Source organism: Ceratotherium simum, chromosome 21, assembly GCF_057802395.1.
Source record: "Ceratotherium simum simum isolate JZ-2026a chromosome 21, ASM5780239v1, whole genome shotgun sequence".
Taxonomy (NCBI): Eukaryota; Metazoa; Chordata; class Mammalia; order Perissodactyla; family Rhinocerotidae; genus Ceratotherium; species Ceratotherium simum.
The window spans coordinates 29,532,938-29,555,409 of NC_141920.1; the positions used below are offsets into that span (position 1 = coordinate 29,532,938).

General features: G+C 38.8%; 1 protein-coding gene across 3 annotated transcripts in view; it reads right to left on the minus strand.

Annotated features, from left to right (window-relative positions):
* The window catches only part of LOC101406909 (signal-regulatory protein beta-1-like), a 37,321-nt gene that overhangs the window by 13,566 nt on the left and 1,283 nt on the right, over positions 1 to 22,472 (minus strand). For all 3 annotated transcript variants that reach the window (XR_015555613.1, XR_015555612.1, XM_014790133.2), the window contains exons 2-3: positions 21,872 to 22,228; positions 1,195 to 1,509 (exon numbers count right to left, since the gene is read on the minus strand). Coding sequence is in view for 1 of the 3 variants with exons in the window: in XM_014790133.2 (XP_014645619.2) it covers positions 1,195 to 1,509; positions 21,872 to 22,228 (672 nt within the window). In the remaining 2 variants the exon portion in view is untranslated. The remainder of the gene's footprint in view (positions 1 to 1,194; positions 1,510 to 21,871; positions 22,229 to 22,472) is intronic.

Below are 22,472 nucleotides of genomic sequence, written 5' to 3' on the forward strand. Positions count from 1 at the left end.
GATTACTGTGGAGACTATAATGCTGTTAACGGGTACTCTTTGATTTTCTCTGGCAGCAGCTGGAGAGAATGTGAGTTGGGGCTCTGGACTCCTGGAAGGAATTCACCCATTTGCAGGAGGTAAGTGGGACTCTGTCATGTTGAGGTTGTTGGGGGGTGGTGGATGGGTTGCAACTAAGGAGAGTGCAGACTCCTTGGGAAATTCCTTGTGAAGGCCCAGGCAGATGGACTTCCCCAGGAGTGAGGTTGATTTCCTTTGCCTGTCCTTCCATATTTCTGCTAAGTCTGATTCAACACAATAGTAAAGGGCTTTGGCTATATGAGGTCAGAGCAAGAAAGGTAGAGGCTTAGCTTTGTCTGCATTGTTACCTCCCCTGATGCCAGAGTGGGTTTAAGAAGTTTGTTTCAAAGGCAGTGACTGGCAGCAAAGCAGTGGTGGCATTGTTCTTTGGACAATGGGGTTAGGAGTCCAAGTGGGTGAAATGACCTTACCATGACCTAGAAGGGCTATCTGATCTGGTCCCTGCTCCTTTCTCTCCAGCCTCTCTCTTTTCCACACACACTTCTTCTCAGTAACCCACATGAGCCTTATTCCTGCTCCTCAAACATGCCTTGCTCTCCACCACTCCCCATCTTCTGCCTGCAACATTCTACCTTTTGCTTGGCTGACTCCTTTTTATCTTTCATGTCTTGGCTCAAACATCACTTTGTCAAAGAGTCATTTCCTGAGTTAACTAGATTTCTCCTGTTATCATCTGTTTGTTCAGTACTCTATTCTTTTCTCTCATAGCAAATGTTAGAAGTCATAACCGTATAGTTGTTTGCATCTTGGCGGAAGGGGTTCATGTGACTGTGAACTCAGTGAGGCAGAACCACGTATGTTCTGTTTATCATGGAATCCCCAATACCTAGAATAAAGCTGCCACACAGCAGGTGTTAAGTAAACACTTGTTGTGTGAATGATTGAACTTCCACCTCCAACATATACTAGAGAGAAGGGAGCTCTGAAAAAGAAGGACTCAATCATAGGATTACGTGGGCAGGGAATGGTCGTATAAGATGGAGAACTTCATACCCACATCATGTGGAGTTTAGTGAAGAGTGAAGAGGAGCACACAGGGGAAGTGCTCGAAACAGGATCCTGTGGTGGTCAACTAGGGTTGGCCATCTGGGTAGGGGGGGTGGGGGCCCTTACCTTGGAGGAATTTGGAGATGTTCATGTGGTTACTGAGGGGACTCTGCAATTCACTATGATCCACTTGGCAGGTGACCTGGGAGTGGAGTGAGGAGAAGGCCAGGGTCACCAGGGTGGTGCTGACAACGGTGTAGGAGAAAGCCTCTCCAGGTGGGAGGACAAAGGTTTGAAGGGCTGGAAGCTCCACTCCATCTTCAAACCATTTGAGATGTATGTTTTTGGGAAAGAAGCCAGTTGCTGTGCAGGTGAGAGTCACTGCTTGGCCTGGGATGGCCCTGTTGGAGGGGCCAGAAACCTCTGGAAGAGAGGGCTTAGCTTTGATGGAGAGGGAAGAGAAAGAAATGAAGATGGTAAGTTACTCTCTAGTATAGTATCTGCCCTTATCTTTCACCTAGCTAGACGTATGACCCCAATCTCCCATTTCTGGTTTTCTCCTCTTCTTAATTTTTATTATGACTTTTCTTATGATAACAGCTTGCCAACTGGCCTCACTGACTTTACTTCTCAATCCTTCAAACCCACACTCAGAAACCAGACCATGGATATCGTGCTGAAATGCCCCCAGATCTGATTCTTCTTCCCTTCCTTCCTCCTTCACCTCCTTCCCAAAGTACATTGTTTAATAAGTCATGTAAGGTAAATAATGAAGAACATCATACCCCTAGCTTTCTGTCCTTGCAAAAATGACACACCACCACTTAAGTATTTTACCTGATTCTTTGGACTTTTCTCTTTGTGTTTCTAAATAACATGCTTATACTATTTTTTCTCTGTTTTTCAGTTTTATGTATTATGGATAGATCTACTACTAGGGAAGATGTTGATTTAGCTCTCTTACATCTGCCTCTACCTGCCATTCACACTTCCCCTCTTCACATCCTCCTGTCATAGACTCATCCAAATCTTTTATTTTATCAGAATTCAACATTTATATTATGATGACCAAAGGAGCATTGTTCACAACTTGGCCATGTAATACATCATGATTACATTTCCTTTCTTGTATAGCTTTCTGTGTTCCCAGGAGAGTTTTTAATGGTCTCATCTTTTTTTCTTTCTTTTGAAGTAAAAGTGGTATATAACATATAAATCTCATGTGTACAACCTTATAATTTGATATTTATATACTCTACAAAGTGATTACCACCTTAAGTCTAGTTACTGTCCTTCACCACGTAATTGACCACCTGCACTCATTTCACTCACCCTTCAACCTCCTTTCCTTCTGGTAACCACCAATCTGTACTTTGTATCTATGAGTTTGTTTTTGTTTTATTTGTTCATTTGTTTTGTTTTTTAGATTACACATATAAGTGAAATCATTCAGTATTTGTGTTTTTTTGTCTGATTTATTTTGCTTAGCATAATACACTCAAGACCCATCCATGTAGTCACAAATGACAAGATTTCATTCTTTTTGTGTGTGTGAGGAAGATTAGCCCTGAGCTAACAATCTGTTGCCAATCCTTCTCTTTTTGCTGAGGAAGATTGGCCCTGGGCTAACATCCATGCCTATCTTCCTCTACTTTATATGTGGGACGCCTGCCACAGCATTGCTTGGTAAGTGGTGCATAGGTCTGCGCCCAGGATCCGAACCTGCAAACTCTGGCTGCCGAAGCGGAGCGTGCAAACTTAACCACTATGCCACTGGGCTGGCCCCAAGATTTCACGTTTTTTTATGACTGAGTAATATTGCATTGTATATATATATATATGCCACATCTTTATCCATTCATCCATCAATGGGCACATGGGTTGTTCAAATGTCTTGGCTATTGTAAATAAGGCTGCAATGAACATAGGGATGCACATCTTTTCAAATTAGTATTTTCATAATCTTCATATAAATACCCAGAAGTGGAATAGCTGGACCATATGGTGGTTGTATTTTTATTTTTTTGAGGAATCTCCTTACTGTTTTCCATAGTGGCTGCACTAATTTACATTCCCACCAACAGTGTACAAGGGTTCCCTTTTCTCCACATTCTCACCAAGGCTTATTTTTTGTCTTTTTGATAATAGCCATTCTGACGGGTGTGAGGTGCTATCTCATTGTGGTTTTGACTTGCATTTCTCTGGTGATGGGTAATGCTCAGCATCTTTTCATGTGTCTATTGGCCAACTTATGTCTTCTTTGGAAAAAATTCTATTCAGATCCTCTGCTCAATTTTTAATCAGGTGGTTTGTTTTTCTGTTGTTGAGTTGTATGAATTCTTCATAAATTTTGGATGTTAGCCCCTTATTGGATGTATGATTTGCAAATATCTTCTCCCATTCAGTAGGTTGACTTTTCATTTTGTTGATGGTTTCCTTCACTGTTCAGGAGCTTTTCAGTTTGATGTAGTCCCATTTGTTTATTTTTGCTTTTGTTTCCCTTGCTTTTGGAGTCAGATCCAAAAAAATATTGCTAAAACTGATAACTGGGAGCTTATCATTCAAGTTTTCTTCTAGGAATTTTGTGGTTTCAGGACTTACATTCAAGTCTTTAATCCATTTTGAGTTAATTTTGGTGTATGGTGTAAACTAGTGGTCTAGTTTTATTCTTTTACATGTGGCTGCCCAGTTTTCCCAGCACCATTTATTGAAGGTGTGTCCTTTCCCCATTGTGTATTCTTGGCTCCTTCATAGTAAATTAATCATCCATGTAGGTGTATATGACAATTTATTTCTGGGCTCTTTTTTCTGTTCCACTGATCCGTGTGTCTGTTTTTATGCCAATATCTTACTGTTTTGATTACTATAGCTTAGTAGTTTAATTTGAAATCTGGGAGCCTGATACCTCCAGGCTCCTGGAGGAGCTCCTGATACCTCTTTTATTCTTCTTTGTCAAGATTGATTTGGCTATGTGGGATCTTTTGTGGTTCCATACAAACTTTAGAATTGTTTATTCTAGTTCTGTGAAAAGACATTGGAATCTTGGTAGAGATTCCACTGAATCTGTGGATTGCTTTGATAGTGTGGACATTTTAACAATATTAATTCTTACAATCAATGAACATGGAACATCTTTCCATTTATTTGTCTTCTTCCATTTCTTTCATCAGTGTCTTATAGTTTTCAGTGTACGAATCATTCACCAATTTTGTTAAATTTATTCCTAGGTGTTTTATTTTTTTTTGACGCAATTGTAAATGGAATTGTTTTCTTAATTGATTTTTCTGATGGTTTATTAGTGTAGAGAAAGGTGACAGATTTCTGTATATTGATTTTGTATCCTCAAACTTTACTGAATTCATTTATTAGTGCTAACAGTTTTGTTAATGTGGTGTATCACATTGATTGTTTTCTGGATGTTGAACCAAGCTTGCATCCCTGGAATAAATCCCACTTGATCATGGTGTATGATCCTTTTAATGTATTGTTGAATTCTGTTTGCTAACATCTTGTTGAGGATTTTTGCATCTATGTTCATCAGGAATATTGGCCTGTGATTTTCTTTTTTTGTGGTATCCTTGTCTGGTTTTGGTATCAGGGTAATGCTGGCTTCCTAAAATGAGTTTGGAAGTGTTTTCTCTTCTTCAATTTTTGGAAGAGTTTGAGAAGGATAGATATTAAACTTTCTTTGAATATTTGGTAGAATTCACTAGTGCAGTCGTCTGGTCCTGCTCTTTTGTTTGTTGGGATTTTTTTTTTATTACTAATTCCATCACCTTATGGTAATTGGTCTATTCAGATTTTCTATTTCTTCGTGGTTCAGTCTTAGAAGACTGTATATTTCTAGGAATTTATCCATTTCTTCTAGGTTCTCCATTTGTTGGCATATAATTGTTCCCAGCAGTGTCTTATGATCTTTTGTATTTCTGTGCTATCAGGTGGAACTTCTTCTCTTTCATTTCTGATTTTATTTATTTGAGTCCTCTTTCTTTTTGTCTTGGTGAGTCTAGACAGAGATTTGTCAATTTTGTTTATCTTTTCAAAGGACCACCTCTTAGTTTTGTTGATCTTTTCGATTGTTCATTCAGTCTCTATTTCATTTATTTCCACTCTAATCTTTATTATTTCCTTTCTTCTATTGACTTTGGGATTTGTTTGTTTTTCTTTTTCTAGTTCATTTAGTTGCATGGTCTCAGTCTTTTTATTTGCTTAGTTTTCTAAGAGCTGTGATAAATTCATCCCCAAACTTTCTGCCAGATTGTATAACTCCTCCCAGTATGTATGAAACTGCTAAGTATTGTAGTGGACTTCAGTTTAGGGTACATGTATACCTGTGAGTGCGCAAAGACTTCTCAGGGGGTATACAGGCTTGGAATTAAGTAAAAAGCCTTTTTTTTTTACGGTAATTGGTAAACACATAAAAATAGAAAGTACTCATCATGGACTTTAACAATCATCAACATATAGCCAGTCTTGTTTCATCTCTACCTCTCCCACCATCCCTGGATTATTTTAAAGCAAACACCAGACACTCTATCATTTCGCTCACAACTACCTCTACCTGTATATCTAAGAGTTAAGAATTTTTTTAAACATAATCAAAATGCCATTACTACACTTAAAAATTTAATAATAGGGGCCAGCCTGGTGTCTTACTGGTTAAGTTCCATGCGCTCTGCTTTGGCAGCCCAGGATTCACGGGTTTGGATCCCAGGTGTGGATCTACACCACCCATCAAGTCATGCTGTGGCAGCAACCCACATACAAATTTGAGGAAGATTGGCACAGATGTTGGCTCAGGGCCAATCTTCCTCAAGCAAAAGGGGAAGATTGGCAACAGAAGTTAGCTCAGGGCCAATCTTCATCACCAAAAAAAAAAATTAATAATATTTAATAATAATTCCTAATTGAATATTATTATATGTATTGCCTGTAGTTGGATATAGAGGATCTAGTTGATTAGAACCAGGTTCGTAATTTTGTCAAGAATACTTCAGGGCCGGGTTTTTTCTCTAGTCAAGATGGATAGAAGAAATCTTGAGTAAATGATAAAATTTCATACTGTAAACATTTAAAACGATGCACACATTTCACGCTTATTCTAAAGAGAAATACAATGCATTATGCTTAATAAATTCTTGGTAAATGCTTATTTGTACAATTTTTACAACTCACTAAATTAAATTCATTTAAATTAAAAAAAAAAAAAAGATGGCAGTGTAAGCAGACTCTGAACTCACCTCCTCCCGTGGACACAGCCAATTTACAACTACTCGTGGAAAAATTACCCCTGAGACTGAACTGAAAACTGGATAAGAGGAACTCCTGCAACAAAGGACAATCCCAATTGAGGTGGAAGAGGCAGAAACTCCCTTCTGGAGAGAAAAAAACGCTGCCTTCACAAGCCGCCAGCTTCACAGCCGCCCGGGAGCAGCCCAAATGTACGCAGCCTCCCTGGAGGTGCGGGGCACTGAGCCGGGGAGCGCCCCCGGTGTAGGCATTTTGTGGATCCAGCACAATCGAGACCAGTGGCATAATATCTGACTTTGCCTGCTACTAAAACATTGGGGAGTACCCCCAGAAAAGCTGGTTCACAAAGAAATTAAAACCGGCTCTTAAAGGGCCCACGCACAAACTCACTCATTTCAGAAAGCATCCTAAAATCACCAGAAAGAAAGGTGCATAGTGCTTTGGTGAAAAGAGACTCACCCGATAGGCCCTGAGTGCATCTTGGTGAGAGGTGAGACATCTCCAGGGACTGGGACATTGGCAGCAGCCATTGTTGTGGCCTGGTGTGGGCGTGCTGACTCAGATGCCATTGGAGTTCTCCCTAGGGCCTGCTAGCCCAGGTCTGCCCAACCCATTAGAGCACTGATTTAATCCAGCTCAGCCAGGGCAGGCAGCTCACCCTAGAGAGTGGCCCCACCCAACAACAAGCCCTCAGGCAACTTGTGGGCCTGCATAGATTGGTGACTGGATTCTCTGCAGCCTGGCCCACTTCAGAGGGGCAGGGCGTGCACAAGGAGTGGGTGGAGAGTGGGGGACAGTGGTGGAGTGTGTGGGGCTCCCGCCGTGGAGAGACTGGGTCCACTTCGGGAGGTCAGGGCACACACACGGGGCAGGACTGTGTTGACTGTGTGTGTGGACCTGTGGGCAGCAGGGCTTGTCAGCTGCAGAAGACTTGTGCTTCTCAAAGACCCACATAAGGGGTTTGTCCCACCTTCCAAAGTTTGAAACAATTGGGTGCTCCTGTGCCTGAGGCCAGCCCCACCCAGCTGCAATCCTCAGAGAGCTGACAAGACACCTAAAGGCTGGAGGCGTATAGCAATTGTAAGGCCCTGAGCCTAACAACCTGCCACGCTGGGGGCCTACTCACTTAAAAGAAATACTGCAACATAAATGTAGTATTAGAACTTGCAGTCAACTGAGCTGGGGCTCCCCACACCTGATAAAGAGACTGAAGGGCCCACAACAACTACAAGCAGCTGAGCATTGCAACAGCTGACCAGGAGCATAAGTCGGCCTACCTGGGAGAGCAAACAGGCCACAACAGAAGGACATATGTAGCCCACATAGGGGTCACCCCTGGAACATTGAGAACTGAGGGAAGCACACTGCAGGACTCCTAAGGCATCACTTGTATAAGGTCACCTATCCAAGAGCAGGAGACATAGCTGACCTACTTAATACGTAGACACAAGCACAGGGAAAGAGGCAAAATGAGGAGGCAAAGGAATACATACCAAGTAAGGGAAGAGGACAAAACTCCAGAAAAGGAACAAAGTGAAACAGAAATGAGCAACCTACCTGACAGAGAGTTCAAACAAAGAGTGTTAAGGATGCTCACTGATGTGGGGAGAAGAATAGATGAACTCAGTGAGACTGTCAACAAAGAAATGGAAGATATAAAAAAGAACCAATCAGAAATGAAGAATACAATACTGGAAATGAAAAATTCACTAGAGGGACTCAAAAGCAGAGGAGAAGATACAGAAGAACAGATCTGCGATCTGGACGAAAGACTAGAAGAAATTACCCAAGCTGAACAGGTAAAAGAGAAAAGAATTAAAAAGAGTGAGGACAGTCTAAGGGACCTCTGGGACAATATCAAGCACACTAACATCCGTGTATAGGTGTCCCGGAAGGAGAAGAGCGAGACAAAGGGGCAGAGAATCTATTTCAAGAAACAATAGATGAAAACTTCCCTAACCTAAGGAAGGAAACAGACATCCAGGTACAGGAATCACAGAGAGCCACAAACAAGATAAACCCAAAGAGGCCCACACCAAGACACATCATAATCAAAATGTCCAGAATTAAAGATAAAGAGAGAATGCTAAAAGCTGCAAGAGAAAGACAAGTTGCATACAAAGGAGACTCCATAAGGCTATCAGCTGACTTCTCAACAGAATCCTTACAGGCTACAAGAAAATGGCATGATATATTTAAAGTGCTAAAAGGAAAAAACTTACAGCGAAGAATACTCTACCCAGCAAGGTTATCATTCAAAATGGAAGGGGAGATTAAAAATTTCCCAGACAAGCAAAAATTAAGAGTTTGTCACCAAGAAACCAGTGCTACAAGAAATGTTAAAGGGACTGATTTAAGGGGAAAAAAGAAGACCACAACTAGGAAAAATTATCTATTTCCATGGTAAGAGGGTAGTGGATACAAATGCACAAAAAAGAGGTTAGATATGATATCAAAAACATAAAAGGAGGGAGGAGGTGAGTTAAAGAGTAGAGCTTTCAGACAGAGGTCAAACTAAAGAGACCATCAATTCTGTATAGAAGGAGAAAGGAACAGAGAAGGACTACTAAAACACTGAGAAAAAAAGTTAAAAAATGGCAGTAAGTGCATACTTATCAATAGCTACTTTTTTTTTGTAACTAACACTTCTCTCTCTTTTTTTTTATTGTTTTATTTATTTATTTTTCCCCCAAAGCCCCAGTAGATAGTTGTATGTCATAGCTGCACATCCTTCTAGTTGCTGTATGTGGGACGCGGCCTCAGCATGGCTGGAGAAGCAGTGCGTCGGTGCGCGCCCAAGATCCGAACCCAGGCTGCCAGCAGCGGAGCGCGCACTTAACCGCTAAGCCACGGGGCCAGCCCTCAATAGCTACTTTAAACATCAATGGACTAAATGCTCCAATTAAAAGGCATAGGGTGGGCCGGCCCTGTGGCTTAGTGGTTAAGTGTGCGTGCTCCGCTGCTGGCGGCCTGGGTTCGGATCCCGGGTGTGCACCGATGCACCGCTTCTCCGGCCATGCTGAGGCCGCGTCCCACATACAGCAACTAGAAGGATGTGCAACTATGACGTACAACAATCTACTGGGGCTTTGGGGGAAAATAAATAAATAAATAAAATCTTTAAAAAAAAAAAAAAAAAAAAAGGCATAGGGTGGCTGATTGGATAAAACAACAAGACCCATATATATGCTGCATACAAGAGACACACTTCAGACCTAAAGACATTCACAAACTGAAAGTGAAGGGATGGAAAAAGATACTCCACGCAAATGGCAATGAAAAGAAAGCTGGGGTAGCAGTACTCATATCGCACAAAATAGACTTTAAACAAAAACTGTAAAAAGAGACAAATAAGGGCATTACATAATGATCAAGGGAACAATCCAACAAGAGGATATAACACTTGTAAATATCTACGCACCCAATGTAGGTGCACCCAAATATATAAAGCAATTATTAACAGACGTAAAAAGAGAAATAGACAGTAACACAATAATAGTAGGGGACTTTAACACTCCACTTACAACAACGGATAGATCATCCAAACAGAAGATCAATAAGGAAACATTGGCCTTAAATGACACACTAGAACAGATGGACCTAGTAGATATATACAGAGCATTCCATCCAAAAACCGAAGAATACACATTCTTTTCAAATGCACATGGAACATTCTCCAGGATTGATCACATATTAGGCCACAAAACAAGTCTCCATAAAATTAAGAAGATTGAAATAATACCAAGCATCTTTTCTGACCACAACCGTATGAAACTAGAAATCAACTATAGGAAGAAAATCAGAAAAGCCACAAATACGTGGACATTAAACAAAATGCTACTGAACAACGATTGGGTCAATGAAGAAATCAAAGGAGAAATCAAAACATACCTGGAGACAAAGGAAAATGAAAATACGACATGCCAGGATTTATGGGATACAGCAAAAGCGGTTCTAAGAGGGACGTTTATAGCAATACAGGCCTATCTCAACAAACAAGAAAAATCTCAAATAAACAATCTAACAATGCACCTAAAGGAACTGGAAAAAGAAGAACAAACAAAGCCCAAAATCAGTAGAAGAAGGGAAATAATAAAATTCAGAGCAGAAAGAAATGAAATAGAGACTAAAAAAACAATAGAAAAAATTAATAAAACCAAGAGCTGGTTCTTTGAAAAGATAAACAAAATTGACAAACCTTTAGCTAGACTCACCAAGAAAAAAAGAGAGAGGGCACAAATAAGTCAAATCAGAAATGAAAGAGGAGAAATTACAACAGACACCTCAGAAATACAAAAGATTATAAGAGAATACTATGAAAAGATATATGCCAACCAATTTGACAATCTGGAAGAAATGGATAAATTCTTAGAATCATACAACCTTTCAAAACTGGATCAAGAAGAAGTAGAGAATTTGAATAGACCAGTCACCAGTAAAGAGATGGAAACAGTAATCAAATACCTCCCCAAAAATAAAAGTCCAGGACCAGATGGCTTCCCTGGTGAATTCTACCAAACATTCAAAGAAGACTTAATACCTATCCTTCTCAAACTCTTCCAAAAAATTGAGGAGGGGGGAAACTCCCTAACTCATTCTATGAAGCCGACGTTACCCTGATACCAAAACCAGACAAGACCAACACAAAAAAAGAAAATTACAGGCCAATATCACTGATGAACATTGATGCAAAAATCCTCAACAAAATACTAGTAAATTGCCTACAACGATATGTTAAAAAGATTATACACCATGATCAAGTGGGATTTATTCCAGGTATGCGGGGATGGTTCAACATTCGCAAATCAATCAATTTTGATCACCACATTAATAAAATGAAGAATAAAAATCACGTGATGGGGGCCGGCCCCGTGGCTTGGCGGTTAAGTGCGTGTGCTCGGCTACTGGCGGCCCGGGTTTGGGTCCCAGGTGCGCACCAACGCACTGCTTCTCTGGCCATCCTGAGGCCCTGTCCCACATACAGCAACTAGAAGGATGTGCAACTATGACGTTCAACTATCTACTGGGGGGCTTTGGGGGAAAAAAAGGAGGAGGATTAGGCAATGGATGTTAGCTCAGAGCCCATCTTCCTCAGCAAAAAGAGGAGGATTAGCACGGATGTTAGCTCAGGGCTGATCTTCCTCAAAAAAAAAAAAGTCACATGATCATCTCAATAGATGCAGAGAAAGTATTTGACAAGATACAGCATCCATTTATGATAAAAACTCTGAATAAAATGGGTATAGAAGGAAAGTACCTCAACATAATAAAGGCCATATATGACAAACCCACAGCTAATATCATCCTCAATGGTGAAAAACTGAAAGCTATCCCTCTAAGAACAGGAACCAGACAAGGATGCCCACTCTCACCACTCCTATTTAACATAGTACTGGAAGTCCTAGCCAGAGCAATCAGGCAAGAAAAAGAAATAAAAGGAATCCAAATTGGAAAGGAAGAAGTGAAACTGTCACTCTTTGCAGATGACATGATTTTATATATAGAAAACCCTAAAGAATCCACCAAAAAACTTTTAGAAGTAATAAATGAATACGGTAAAGTTGCAGGATACAAAATCAACGTACAAAAATCAGTTACATTTCTATACACTAACAACGAAGGAGAAGAAAGAGAAATTAAGAATACAATCCCATTTACAATTGCAACAAAAAGAATAAAATACCTAGGAATAAACTTAACCCAAGAAGTGAAATAACTGTACATGGAAAACTATAAAACATTGCTGAAAGAAATTGAAGAAGACACAAAGAAATGGAAAGATACTCCATGCTCTTGGATTGGAAGAATTAACATAGTTAAGATGTCCACACTTCCTAAAACAATCTATAGATTCAATTCAATCCCTATCAAGGTTCCAACAACATTTTTCACAGAAATAGAACAAAGAATCCTAAAATTTGTATGGAACAACAAAAGACCCCGAATAGCTAAAGGAATCCTGAGAAAAAAGAACAAAGCTGGAGGTATCACACTCCCTGATTTCAAAATATACTACAAAGCTATAGTAACCAAAACAGCATGGTACTGGCACAAAAACAGGCAAACAGATCAAGAGAATAGAATCGAAAGCCCAGAAATAAACCCACACATCTATGGACAGCTAATCTTCGACAAAGGAGCCAAGAACATACAATGGAGAAAAGAAAGTCTCTTCAACAAATGGTGTTGGGAAAACTGGACAGCCACATGCAAAAAAATGAAAGTAGACCCTTACCTTACACCATACACAAAAATTAACTCCAAATGGATTAAAGACTTGAATGTAAGATCTGAAACTATGAAACTTCTAGAAGGAAACATAGGCAGTACGCTATTCGACATTGGTCTCAGCAACATATTTTCAAGCACAATGTCTGACCAGGCAAGAGAAACAATAGAAAAAATAAACAAATGGGACTACATCAAACTAAAAAGCTTCTGCACAGCAAAGGAAACCATCAACAAAATGAAAAGACAACCTAACAATTGAGAGAAGATATTTGCAAACCATATATCTGATAAGGGGTTAATCTCTAAAATATATAAAGAACACATGCATCTCAACAACAAAAAAACTACCAACCCAATTAAAAAATGGGCAAAAGACCTGAACAGACATTTCTCCAAAGAAGATATACAGATGGCCAACAGACACATGAAAAGATGTTCAAAATCATTAACTATCAGGGAAATGCAAATCAAAACTACAATGAAATATCACCTCACGCCCGTCAGAATGGCTATAATTAACAAGACAGGAAACCTCAAGTGTTGGAGAGGGTGTGGAGAGAAGGGAACTCTCATACACTGCTGTGTATGTGTATGCTGTGTATGCTGGGAGTGCAAACTGGTGCAGCCACTATGGAAAACAGTATGGAGATTCCTCAAAAAATTAAGGATAGAACTACCATATGATCCAGCTATTCCACTGTTGGGTATTTATCCAAAGAACTTGAAAACACCATGGAAGATACATGCATCCCTGTGTTCATTGCAGCCTTATTCACAATAGCCAAGACTTGGAAGCAACCTAAGTGCCCATCAAGGGACGAATGGATAAAGAAGATGTGGTATATATACACAATGGAATACTACTCAGTCATACGAAACGATGAAATCCAGCCATTTGTGACAACATGGATGGACATTGAGGGTATTATGTAAAGTGAAATAAGTCAGAGGGAGAAGGTCAAATACTTTATGATTTCCCTCATTAAGTAGTAGATAATAACAACAACAAACAAACACATAGAGACAGAGATTGGAATGGTGGTTACCAGAGGGGAAGTGGGGAGGGAGGAGGGCGAAAGGGATAATTCGGCACGTGTGTGGTGATGGGTTGTAATTAGTATCTGGGTGGTGAACATGATGTAATCTATGCAGGAATAGAAGTATAATGATGTACACCTGAAATTTATATAATGTTATAAACCAATTTTACTGCAATAAACAAAAAATTAAAAAAAAATAAAAAAAAGACAATACTTCATGGCTGGCCCGGTGGCACAATCAGTTAAGTGCATGCGCTCCGCTGCCGTGGCCCGGGGTTCGCCAGTTCGGATCCCGGGCGCGCACCGATGCACCGCTTGGCAGGCCACGCTGTGGTGGCGTCCCATATAAAGTGGAGGAAGATGGGCATGGATGTTAGCCCACGGCCAGTCTTCCTCAGCAAAAAGAGGAGGATTGGCAGATGTTAACTCAGGGCCGATCTTCCAAAAAAAAAAAAAAAAGAATACTTCATAGGTGGTGCTGACAACTTTTTATTGCATACATCAGGAGACTAATATCTGGGTGTCTCTCTTTTTATGCTGTTCAGATTGATTAGTGACTTTGGGTGCAGTCAGCTTGATCCATGTGTTATAAAGTTCCCCATTCAGTCTTTAGCTCAATGTCTTTTACAAGTGTAAATAATTATTGTTTCGATCCATCATTTCATTAGGGGTTTCACACTGGTGATAGCCTAATGCTACTGTTCCTTCTGTCTTCGTTAGTTGGGATTATTCTTTCCCTCATCAACTATTTTTAGTTACTCTGACATACAGTTCATAGGGGAAAGGCAGGAAAATGCCTCTGCTTACTGTCTTTTGGGTTTCAGAACAATGAGTTGGTACTTCAGTACCTCCTAATGTGACCAATGAAATTGCTTCTGTTTTCATATTATTATGAAATCATGGATTTTAACATATTTGGTGAATGTCAATCTACTGTAATCTTTATCCTTTTTAATGCTCGCCTTGACCCGTCTTGGTGGGATTCTCCTGTAAATTACTCCCTGAGTCTTTTTGATGTAACTTCAGTAGACATTGGTAGCTTCCTTGCTTTCTGGTGCAACAAGATATTGTAAGCTCATTTTGCACATTTCCTCTTCAAGATCTGAAATGAGTCATTTCCCTAAGGAGCTCTGGTTCTTTTTAGAGACCTGCTATTTAGAGACCATAATCTGTGTCATGGCAGTGCTGATTACTACTGGGTTGTCATTGCTTCCAGGTGTTTTTGGTGGACAGGGCTATGAAGTAAGTATTTTTTAAGGAGAAAACAATTAAGTGGGTCAATACTGATAGCTCAAATTCAAATTTAATGCAGCTGTTTGACCTAACCTCTTTGATTCTGTTCTTTATCTGTCTCTCATACTGAATATTCCAGTTCCCAAGGACAATAACTTATTTGCTTTATACTACAATACATATATAGTACTTATAAACACCATGGCAAAATTATTTCCAAACAGTATAAATATTGAATACAGTTTGGAGTTTCTTTGTGGTCTTTTGTTACTTAGGTTTGTTTCACTGGCCATATAGACGCACATTATTATGTGTAGCATACAATCTCCAAGGCCCACTCAAATTCCTTGAGTTTTACAACTCCAGTGCACTCAGGACTACTTCCAAATGCCGGTATATACATGTTTTTACCTGCAAGCTTTTCAGAAGGTTACTTTTATGGAAGGTTGCTTGTGCACATGGAACACTGGATGCGTAGGGCATCTAACACACTCTGGGAGCAGCTGTCAATCAGTGAGCGAGAGGGAGTCGGTATATAGTTATCCCAAACTCCTTTCCTCTCGAGAGGGATAAATCTGAGACTTGTGTTCCGTATCTGTATCATTCCCATGGTTTCCCAACTGGATTAAGCTCCAGTCACCCAGAGCAGTAGTGGGCTTGATGACACCCTCTGTTGACTGTCTGACTTCACTACTTTCCTATTGGTGGTCCTTCACTCAAATCCTTGTCTTGGGGTCTGTTTCTTGGTGAATCCAAGTTAAAGCTCTTTTTTTTTAAAGTCCCTTGAAATAATTTATCTTTGTCCAGTGAAGCCATCAATTTATAGGTAGCTTAATTAGTTTCATTGTTGATTTAGTAATTTAGATATTTAGGAATTTTTTTTCATTTTGAATTTTGTTTATTGATTATTTAAAATGATCATGTGTTTACAAAGTCAAAACCTAAGTAAAAGTACAGTCAGAAAAGTCTAGGTCTCATTTCTGTCTCTTGTATTTTCTTTCTTCTCTCCCCTGTAGGTCAATGTTTAAAATTAGATTTTGGTTTATTCCTCTTTTTTAAAAAATATAAGCAAATATGAATATACTTGTTCGCACTCTTCTTACAACAAAAGCTAGGGAGCACCACGCACCATTCTGTGTGTTGCTTTCTTGTTTGATAATATCCATGGGTCTCTCTAAAGCAGTGTGCTAAGTTCTCCCCTTAAACTTCCTTTTAAAGTTACATAGTACACCATCATGTCACTATACCATAATTTATTTAGCAGCTCATCTTTTGTTCTTACAAGTGGTGTTGTAATGAAGAGCCTAAGCATAAGTCATCTTGCACTTGTTAGTATATCTTTGGGGTAAATTTCAAGAAGTGGGATTGTTGGGTTACGAGGGAAGGTGTAATTATGTAATATGTATATGTACTATGTAATTTTGCTAGATATTGCCAAATTTTCTACCTTATGAGTTATATGATTTTGCATTTCTACCTACAAAATAGGAAGTGTCAGTTTCCCCATAGCTGCCCCAAAAGACTATGCTGTTAACCTTGTGGATTTTTGGCCAAGCAGATAGGCGAGAAATTGTAGTCCCAATGTAATTTTAATTTGCATTTCTTTTTATATGAAGGTGGTTGAACATATTTTTATATGTTTGAGACATTTGTATTTCATTTTCTATGAATTGTCTTTTCCTATTTATTGCCCATAATTCTATAAAGTTGCTTATCTTTTTCTTCTAAAAATTTAGAAGCTCTCTATATATAAGGGGTGATTCTTTGTATTATATTTTGAAAAATATTATACACACATATCTGTACACTAGTTTCTTTTTGTACAATGTGGCCAAATTATCATTTTTTTCTCTTTTTGTTTCTGCATCATGAATTATACTTGGGAAGGTTTTCCTCATTTTGAGATTATAAGAACAGTCACACATAGTTTCTTATACTACTTTCACAGTTTCACTCTTTATAGATTTTATTTAAATCTCTGATGCATGTGGAATTTATTTTGGTGTATGGTAGGAGGAACTGCATACATTTCCAGAATTTTTATTCTGTTCCATTGGTCTGCCTATTAATGCGCCGGTTGATCTGGCATCACCATTGAAAAGACTCTCCTTTCTCAACCGAATTATCTTTACACTTTTTTTTTTCTTTTTAGAAATCAATTGACCGTACATATGGGTTGATTTCTGGGATCTCTCTTCTGTTCCATTGATCTACTTCTCTAAATGCTGTATGATTATTGCATCTTAATTCTCTGTTCATGAAGGATATTGGTCTCCAGTTTTCTTCATCTGGTTTTATTATCAGAGTAGTGCTGGCCTTAAAGAGTGTTTGGAAACATTACCTCCGCTTCAATTTTCTGGTAGAGTTTGTGTAGAATTGTTATTATTTCTTCCTTAAATGTTTGGTAGAATTCCTCAGTGAAGTCATCTGGGCCTGGACTATTGTTTGTGGGGGCTTTTAAAACCATGAATTCCATTTCTTTAATAAACATAGAGATAATCAGGCTATTTATTTCTTCTGGAGTGAGCTTTGGTAGTCTGTGTCTTTCAAAGAGTTTGAATATAATTTTTTAAAAAATTTTTTGTTTATTGCAGTAACTGGTTTATAACATTGTATAAATTTCAGGTGTACATCATTATACTTCTATTTCTGCACAGATTACATCATGTTCGCCACCCAAATACTAATTACAACCCATCACCACACACATGTGCCAAATTATCCCTTTCACCCTCCTCCCTCCCCCCTTCCCTTCTGGTAACCACCAATCCAATCTCTGTCTCTATGTGTTTGTTTGTTGTTATTATCTACTACTTAATTGAGGATATTATGCAAAGTGAAATAAGTCAGAGGGAGAAGGTCAAATACCGTATGAATATAATCTTTTTAATGTTTGTGGAGCCTGCAGTGATGTCACCTCTTTCCTTCGGATATTGGTAATTGGGTACCCTCTCTCTATTTTCCTGATTGACTGTGAGGCTAGGAGTTTATAGATTTTACTAATTTTCTCAAAGAAACAGTTTTCATTGATTTTTCTCTGTACTTTTCCATTTCCTATTTTCTATTTCTGTTCTTTTCTTTATTATTTCCTTTCTTCTGCTTACTTTGGGTTTTACTCGTTCTTCTTTTTCTAATTTTTAATATCACTGAGTTGAACCTTTTCTTCTGTGCTAATGTAGGCATTTAGTGCTATAAATTCCCACTAAGTATAGTTTTGGCTGCATCCCACAAATTTGGTATGTTGTGCTTTCATGTGCTTTCAGTTTAAAATACTCACTAATTTTCTTTTTTGATAACATGTTATTCAGAAGTGTATAATTTCATTTCTAAATGTTTCAGGATTTTCCAGAAATCTTTTTATTATTATTAATCCAATTCCAGGGGTCAAAGAACACATTTTGTATGACTTGACTCATTTTAAACTTACTGAGACTTAATTTATGCCCCGTAATACGATGCATCTTGGTAAAAGTTCCCTTTGCACTTGAAAAGTATGTATATTCAGCTGTTTAGGAGTGGAGTGTGCTATAAATGTCAGTTAGCTCAAATATGTTGATAGTGCTGATCAGGTCTTCTAGATCCTTTTTGATTTTCTGCCTATGTGTTTTGCCAATTATTGAAAGAGGAATGTTGAAATCTCAGACTATAATTGTGGATTTATCTATTTATCCTTGCATTTGTATGAGTTTTTGTGTCATGTATTTCAAAGATCTTTTATTAGGTACATAAATATTTAGGATAGTTTTACTTTCTTATTTTTTTAGTGCTTTAAAGATGTTTCTCCACTATCTACTGTCTTGTATCATTTTCAGTGAGAAATCTGCTCTCATATTTATCTTAGTTCCTTTGCATCTAATATTTACTTTTTCCCCTGTCTGCTTTAAAGATCTTTTCTTTGTTATTGATTTTATGCAATTTGATTACAATGCACCTTTGTGTAGTTTTCTTCATGTTTCTTGTGCTGGGGTTCATTGAGCTTTTTGGATCCAGGTGTTCACAGTTTTCATCGTATCGGGTTATATACAACGTTACTTCTTCAAATATTCTTTCTGTCCCTTTCTTCCTTTGGAGTCTTCAGTACATATTTATTAGGCGACTTGAGGTTTTTTCATAGCTGACTGATGCTCTGTTTATCTCTTCTCAGTCTTTTATCTTTCTGTGTAATCTTGGATAGTTTTTGTTGCTGTGTCTTTAAGTTCACTAATCTTTTTTCTTTAATGTCTTATCTGCCATTGATCCTATCCAGTCTGTTTTTCATCCTAGACATGGCAGTTTGATCTCTAAAAGTTCAATATGAATCTTTAAAAAATATTTTCCATGCCTCTACTTCACATATTCTATCTTCCCTGTAGCTTCTTGAACATATAGAGTGTATTTATAGTAACTTAAGTGTTCTTGTGTACTAATTCTATCATCTGTCTTTTCTGGTTAGATTTCAGATGATTGATTTTTCTCATTATAAATTGTATTTTTCTGTTTCCTTCATGCTTGGTAATTTTATATTGCATGTCAGATGTTGTGAATTTCACTTTGTTGGGTGTTGGATAGTTTGTATTCCTGTGAATATGCTTGAGCTCTTTTTGGGACATGGTTAAATTACCAAGCAGTCTGATGTTTTCATGTGTTGTATTTACGCTTTGTGAGGCAGGTCCACAGCATCACTTGGCCTAGGACTAGTTATTTCATCTTTACTGCGGCAGAACCCTTCTGCATACTCTACCAGATACACCATGAGTTATGAGGTTTTCACCTAGGTTGGTGGGAGCAGGCTGTCTTCTTGGCCTTGTGTGAGCTCCAGGGATTCTTCCCCTGGGACCATGTACCTACACTCATTTGTATGTATTTCCACATATAAAGACACTCATGTGTATCTATTTCCACATGTACATACACTCATGTCTATGTATTTCCACATGTACATACACTCATGTATATGTATTTCCATACGTACATACACTATTCAGTACTCAGGTAAATACTCAGGATCTTTGGAGTTCTCTCTCTGTGAAGCTCTGTCCTCTTTGGAATCCTTCTTGGAAAACTGTAGCCATCATGCCCTCCTTAGACATCTAGCTCCTTCTTATCAACTGAGAGAGACCTCCAGTCTCCACCTGAGTTCACTCTTCCTGCATGGTGGCCTGGAATCTTTCTCAGAGAGTAAGCTGGAGGCAATCTTGAGTCTCACCTCACTTGTTTCTCATCTCTCAGAGGTCACTGTCATTTGTTGCCTCATATACAATGTCTTGTCAACCATCGTTTTGTATAGTTTGCCCAGACTTTTAGTGGGCAAGTAAATCCAGTCCCTATCACTGTTTTGGTAGAAATTGGCCTAAATATTTAATTTAATTTAAATTTTCTATTGTAATGTGCTCATCCTTTCTGTTATATCTTCTAACTGATTTTTGTTTGTATATATGAAGATTATCGATTTCTGTTTGCTGATTTTATAACATGCTACATTGCTAAATTATCTTATTGTTTGTAAAGGTTAATGTTGATTATATTAAGTTTTCTAGATGCCATATAATCTACAAAAGAGAAGTAGTTTTCCCATCTCCTTTGTAATTCTTATGCTTTTTATTGCTTTCTCCTTTCTAAAAGCATTGGCTAATACTTCAATAGAATGTTAAATAGTGTTAGAAATGGTGAGCATGAGTTTGAAGACTGTTTAATATTCTAGCAATTCTATCCTTTTGAGACGTCCCTCTGAAAGTGCTCAGTCCTCCTATTCTGGAATGGCCAAGTGGCCATTCTGATGCTTTCTGCATAGCTGTTATCTTGGGGTCTCCAATCCCCTATTCCTGGTTCCCAGTCTTACTTTTTCTTTGTTTAACCCCTATTTTGGTAAAGCAAAAAGTGTGCGTGAAAGGTAGTTCTTGGTGATCTTGCAAACTTGGCAAATTGTCTGAGTATAGAATTTTAGGTTGTACATCATTTTCTCTAAGAATTTTGAAGGCACTACTTGCCTTCTAGAGCCCAGTGTTGCCCTTAGTCATCTCATACTGATCACATTCAAATGGTTCACATACAACTTGTCTTTTATTTTCAGTTCTTGATAATCATATGACCTTCTCTTTGTCCCCACTAACTGCCTGTCATTCTCTTTGTTTCTCCACTGCCCTGAAATTCTAAAATTTTTGAAAAGATTCAAAAATACTATTTATGTATGTTTCAATGGTTCTCTTAGAGTAAATTATCATGCTCATTTTTTACAGAAAAAACATTATAATCATTACTTCATCAATAAAAACAGTCCTGAGCTAACTGCTCTGCTTCCCAGGCCTTCCTTTATAGATGCTGTTTATGGAGTCTTGCAGGCTTTGTCTTCAGCTATTATTCTATCAGCCAGGACCACATCCAAGAATACAAAGTACTTAAAGAAATCATGGACAAAATTTAGGAAATATAAGGATTACATATTGCACATCAAAAATGTGATTTTTCTGATTTTCTGCCTCAATAATTCTATCATTATTTTTTTCTGTGAATCCATGGTTACATGCTTTTTGGATTATGTTTTTAATTCTGATTGGTTTTAATATCCTGAATACTGACAATATGCACAATTATAATAATAATAATTATGTTCCAGGCACTCTTCTAAATGTTTTACATTTTAAATTTATTTACATTTTTAATCCACAGAATAAATCCATGATGTGAGTACCAGTATTATCCCTATCTTATAGAAGAGGAAACTGAGCCAAGAGAGCTTAAGAAACTCCCTAATGTCACACAGCTTGTAAATGGCAGAGTTAGAAGTTGAACTCAGGCCTTTTGGCCCTGGAGTCTGTACTTTCACCCATTCTGCTGTCCAGCCCATTTGGCAGTCTTTGAAAATTGTAAAATTCTAGAGGGTTAGGATTCTATTGATATATGGCCCTGGGGTTACATTTCACTCTGCTCCTTCACTATGACTTCTCACTACCCACACCTTCTATTCTCACTCTTGACACAAGAGCTAACAAAGGGGGAACCTTGAGCTGAGGGCTTGAGGCTTGTGATTTGTCTTAGAAAAGAGAGCTGGATTTTCAGGGATCTGGACTTACCACGCACAAACAACTTGGTGCCTGGTCCAGACTTAAACTCCACGTCATCAGGGCTCCCTTTCTGGAACTTCACACAGTAGTAGATATCGGCGTCTGCTGGGGTGGTATTACTGATGCGGATGGAAAAGTCCGTGTTGTTTCTCTTTGTGGCGTCTCCTACATTTGTTACTCGGGGGAAGTGGCCTCCTTTGAAATTGTAGATTAACTCACGGCCTGGCCCTGTCCCCCTGAACCACTGGACGTTCCCCACGGGGAGCAGGGAGGTCAGGGTGCAGCGCAGAGTGACCGTTCCCCTGTCTGAGGTGGTCACTGATTTCATAGGCTGAATCACCCGCAGCTCCTCCTCACGTGCGACTCCTGGAGGGAAATACAAGTCAGCTCCAAGTCTCCTGCCTGGCCCAGGGGACTTCTCTTACGGTTTTGTTGTGAGATTGAAGCTGAAAAACCTTTGAAAAACATCTAGAACTGTGCCTGAAGGACCTCCTTCCTTCTAAGTCCAGTGGAATCATGCTGTCCTGGGCATCAGGCTGACGTGGGGTCAGGCCCAGCTCCAGCACTGACAAACCTGGTGATTCTGGGAAGGCCGTCCCTTCCTCTGCTT